We start from the raw sequence: 4,200 nt of genomic DNA on the forward strand, positions 1-4,200 counted from the left end.
TATGAATTATTACCATATTCTAATAAGTTTGCCAAAAATATAAATCAACATTAAATGAAATTATCTATGTCATATTTCTCCAGAAGTCATGTCATCAATTTCAGTAGCCATGTCATATTTGTTTTGTGAAATTGATTGTACAGAGGATTTATAGGGGATTTATAGGACATGTGGCAAAATCATTTCGCAAATATAGTTTAGGGGATTTATAGGAAACTATACTAATTTTACCGGACTAGATTCTAAACAACATTAAGGTTTAAATTTTGATAATTAACGTTTTATAGAAGTGCAGGGCATATCCTATAAATTTTGATTCTAAACAACCACGAACTTTCAAAATAAAAACAAAATAAAAATAGCAAACACCCTTATCTATACATCCAATTGCAAGTCAATGACAACTTATTTTTCCACAATCGAATCTTCCTTATTCTTTACACAAACTTCTTCTCTGTAAGAAAACTATATTAAAAGAGAAAAAGAAATGAGGAAAATCAAATTTGTCAAAGACTTTCCTCTCCGTCACGTCTGCTATATATACTTCTCCCTCATTCACACAAATGTTATAACTTCAACACACTTCTCTCTCCCTAGCTTGCAATCTATTTTCTCTCTCTCTCCGATTGTGTTCAGAGCTGTCACATATCACGTGTTCAAAGCTCTTAAGAAAAAAATGGGTCTTCCGCTAATGATGGAGAGATCATCAAACAACAACAACGTCGTTGAGCTTTCTCGAGTGGCGGTTTCCGACACACATGGTGAAGATTCACCTTACTTCGCCGGCTGGAAAGCTTACGACGAAAATCCTTACGAAGAATCACATAACCCTTCCGGTGTCATTCAAATGGGTCTTGCCGAGAATCAGGTAATTATATTATATACTTTTATCAACTTTTCTTTCAAAAAAGTTAATTACATATCGGATATGTATTTATCGTTTTTCTCTCGATCATTTTCTATAGGTCTCGTTCGATCTTCTAGAAAGTTACTTAGCGAAGAAAAATCCAGAAGTTTCCATGTGGGGATCAAAAGGAGCACCTGGGTTCAGAGAAAACGCCTTGTTTCAAGACTACCACGGTCTCAAATCTTTCAGACAAGCTATGGCTAGCTTCATGCAACAGATTCGTGGAGGCAAAGCTAGATTCGACCCTGACCGTATAGTCCTCACTGCTGGAGCCACAGCCGCTAATGAACTCTTAACGTTCATCCTCGCTGATCCCAACGACGCTCTTCTCGTCCCTACGCCATATTATCCAGGGTACGTCACATTTTATATTATTTAAATAAAGAATAATTAGTCACTCGTATAGAGATTTTCTATAATATTCAAAAAATAGCTGCAACTAACTGACACAAACTTAAAATAAAATATTATCTACTATATCTTGTATTTACCGGAACGTTTATTTATTTGAATACAGATTCGATAGAGATTTGAGATGGAGAACCGGAGTGAGAATTGTACCGATTCATTGCGACAGCTCCAACCATTTTCAGATAACCCCAGAGGCGCTCGAGCAGGCTTACCAAACGGCTCGTGACGCGAACATTAGAGTCCGAGGAGTGCTCATAACCAACCCATCGAACCCATTAGGCGCAACGGTCCAAAAGAAGGTTCTAGAAGATCTACTTGACTTCTGTGTACGCATGAACATTCACTTGGTCTCAGACGAGATCTACTCCGGGTCGGTCTTCCACGCGTCAGAATTCACCAGCGTAGCCGAGATCGTAGAGAACATCGATGACGTGTCAGTCAAGGAACGTGTCCACATCGTTTACAGCCTCTCCAAAGATCTAGGTCTTCCCGGTTTTCGAGTTGGGACCATTTACTCGTACAACGATAATGTTGTGAGGACAGCGAGAAGGATGTCGAGTTTCACGCTTGTCTCGTCTCAGACACAACACATGTTGGCTTCCATGTTGTCGGATGAAGAGTTTACGGAGAAGTACATAAGGATAAACCGTGAGAGGCTTAGGAGACGGTACGAGACAATTGTGGAAGGGCTTAAGAAGGCAGGGATCGAGTGTTTGAAGGGTAATGCAGGGTTGTTCTGTTGGATGAATTTGGGTTTCTTGCTCGACACGAAAACGAAACAAGGCGAGCTCGAGCTTTGGGATGTGATCTTGAAGGAACTAAAGCTGAATATATCTCCTGGATCTTCGTGCCATTGCTCGGAGTATGGATGGTTTAGGGTTTGTTTTGCTAATATGAGTGAGAAGACTTTGGAGATTGCGTTGGAGAGAATACATGAGTTCATGGACCGACGAAGGGGGTTTTGAATTGTTAAAAATCAAAAAGTAAATTAATCTGAATATATTTTTTTGGTGGTTAAAACATGGGGGAAAGGGAGATTTGTTTTGGGAAAGAGAAGATAATTAGTTGAAACCCATTGATGAAAGTGGGTTTCGATTTGTTTCTCTTTTCAATATATATCATTGTTTGTTTTCTTGCTTTGAACAAAGCGAGTTAATTTCATGTTCATTAAGGTTCATTTGTATTTTTTACTGTTGTATGCGAAGATGGAATTCCATTCCCTTCTTTATCATGTAAAATATTACAAAATATATCTATCTCAACTCTAAATCTAAGATAATGATGTACCTCAAAAATCTCATAGGCACTAGATAACTAGATACAAATTAACGTAAACATGTCTTGCTCAACTGAATAAAAGCAAACTGTTTGCGTCCAAAATTATTTTTTCCAAATATGAATATATATATATATATATATATATATGTTGTTAAGAATCTAAGATAATGATGTACCTCAAAAATCTCATAGGCAGTAGAAACAAATTTCATATTTTGTTGTCTTTTTATATATTAGAAGTTGATATATGTTGTTCTATACAGAAAATGGGCCTAAGTTATTATTTCAACAAGGATATCACTGTTGATGTAATTTCTAAGAGCCTGGCGCCATCAAGAGCTTCTTTCGGTGGCACTCCACAACCTTGCTGAAATATGTTACAAACAAACAAACCATTAATCACTCAATACAAACAAACAAACTATTAAGGTTCTTCTAGAAGTAGTCCACATGACCTGCAGCAATAGATATATAAACATATGAGTTTCATTCTCTTGCACCAAAAAAAAAAAATATTCGCTTCTCCAGTCGAAAACGTTGTTGATGTGTTGTGTAGTTTTGTGTACGGGATGTTATCCTTTGATTTTGTTTTTTAATTATTTTTCGTGTTGACTATAATGTGATGTATAAGACATTGGAAATCACACAACTTGACTAAGAATGACAGCTGAATTCTTATATGTTGTTATTTTCATATATTTTCTTCGTGAAGATTTGATCGGTCATCAGAGTTATTGGCGCTTTCATACTCAAAAGTTGTGGTTATTAGTGTTTACTTACCATTTTAGTATATTAATCAAATAGTGGAAGAAAAAAGATATTAATTTAGGAAAAAAATTAACAATTTACAACTGGGCGTTTGTGGCTTCGTGGTAAAAGGTTCATGGTTATGAGTTATGCCACTTAGATTCGAGTCCCGGTCACCATCGATTAAAATAAGGTGAAAATGGCGGCCCTCCTGGATGCCTTCGGCGGGCTCCCTAGCTTAGTTCCGGTGGACGGTCATTAGGCGCTAGTCGGGTCTCGTTCGAGGGCATATGGATACCCGAATCATAAAAAAAAAATTAACAATTTACACGAACAATAAAATAAATTATATTTCTGTTATAAATCATTAAGTGGATGGCCCATAACCGACCCGGTCCATAACCGGCTCATACCTAGAGAAACATGGCCGAAACTAGAGAGAGAGAAGAGAGAGAGGCGGCCGACTAAGGAGAGAGAGGCAGACGACTTAGGGTTTTCCATATTACTAGTTTTCCTATTCCTTGTTGGTTTATGATTTGTAATCTTTTCATTTATGTATTTCCGTTTAAACTCCTTTGTAACCCTTATATAAAGGGATGTATTATTCATTAATAAAACACACAGAATTCCCCATTCTTTTACAACACGTTATCAGCACGATTGTTCTCTGAAATCTAAGCTAAAATCGCCAATCCCTTAAACCTAACCTAGCCGACGACTTTAACCTAATCCCGACGAACCCTAATTCCTCCTAGCTCGTGTTCCAGCTCGTCAGCAACCGATCAGCTCCATCCCTAAGGTGTTCCTGATCCTAGACGAACTCAGCTTCCGTTCGCATCACAGCCAGCTCGTGTTCC

At 37.5% G+C, this 4,200-nt stretch overlaps 1 protein-coding gene across 1 annotated transcript; it reads left to right on the top strand.

Annotated features, from left to right (window-relative positions):
- The first annotated feature begins 641 nt into the window (after positions 1–641).
- On the top strand, positions 642–2,321 carry LOC106299018 (1-aminocyclopropane-1-carboxylate synthase 7). The gene is made up of 3 exons (XM_013735152.1): positions 642–868; positions 966–1,261; positions 1,425–2,321. Exons 1-3 carry the CDS (start codon positions 677–679, stop codon positions 2,281–2,283), a joined length of 1,347 nt encoding a protein of 448 aa, XP_013590606.1. The 5' UTR covers positions 642–676; the 3' UTR covers positions 2,284–2,321.
- The last annotated feature ends 1,879 nt before the right edge of the window (positions 2,322–4,200 follow it).

The sequence above is a fragment of the Brassica oleracea genome, chromosome C1 (assembly GCF_000695525.1).
Source record: "Brassica oleracea var. oleracea cultivar TO1000 chromosome C1, BOL, whole genome shotgun sequence".
Taxonomy (NCBI): Eukaryota; Viridiplantae; Streptophyta; class Magnoliopsida; order Brassicales; family Brassicaceae; genus Brassica; species Brassica oleracea.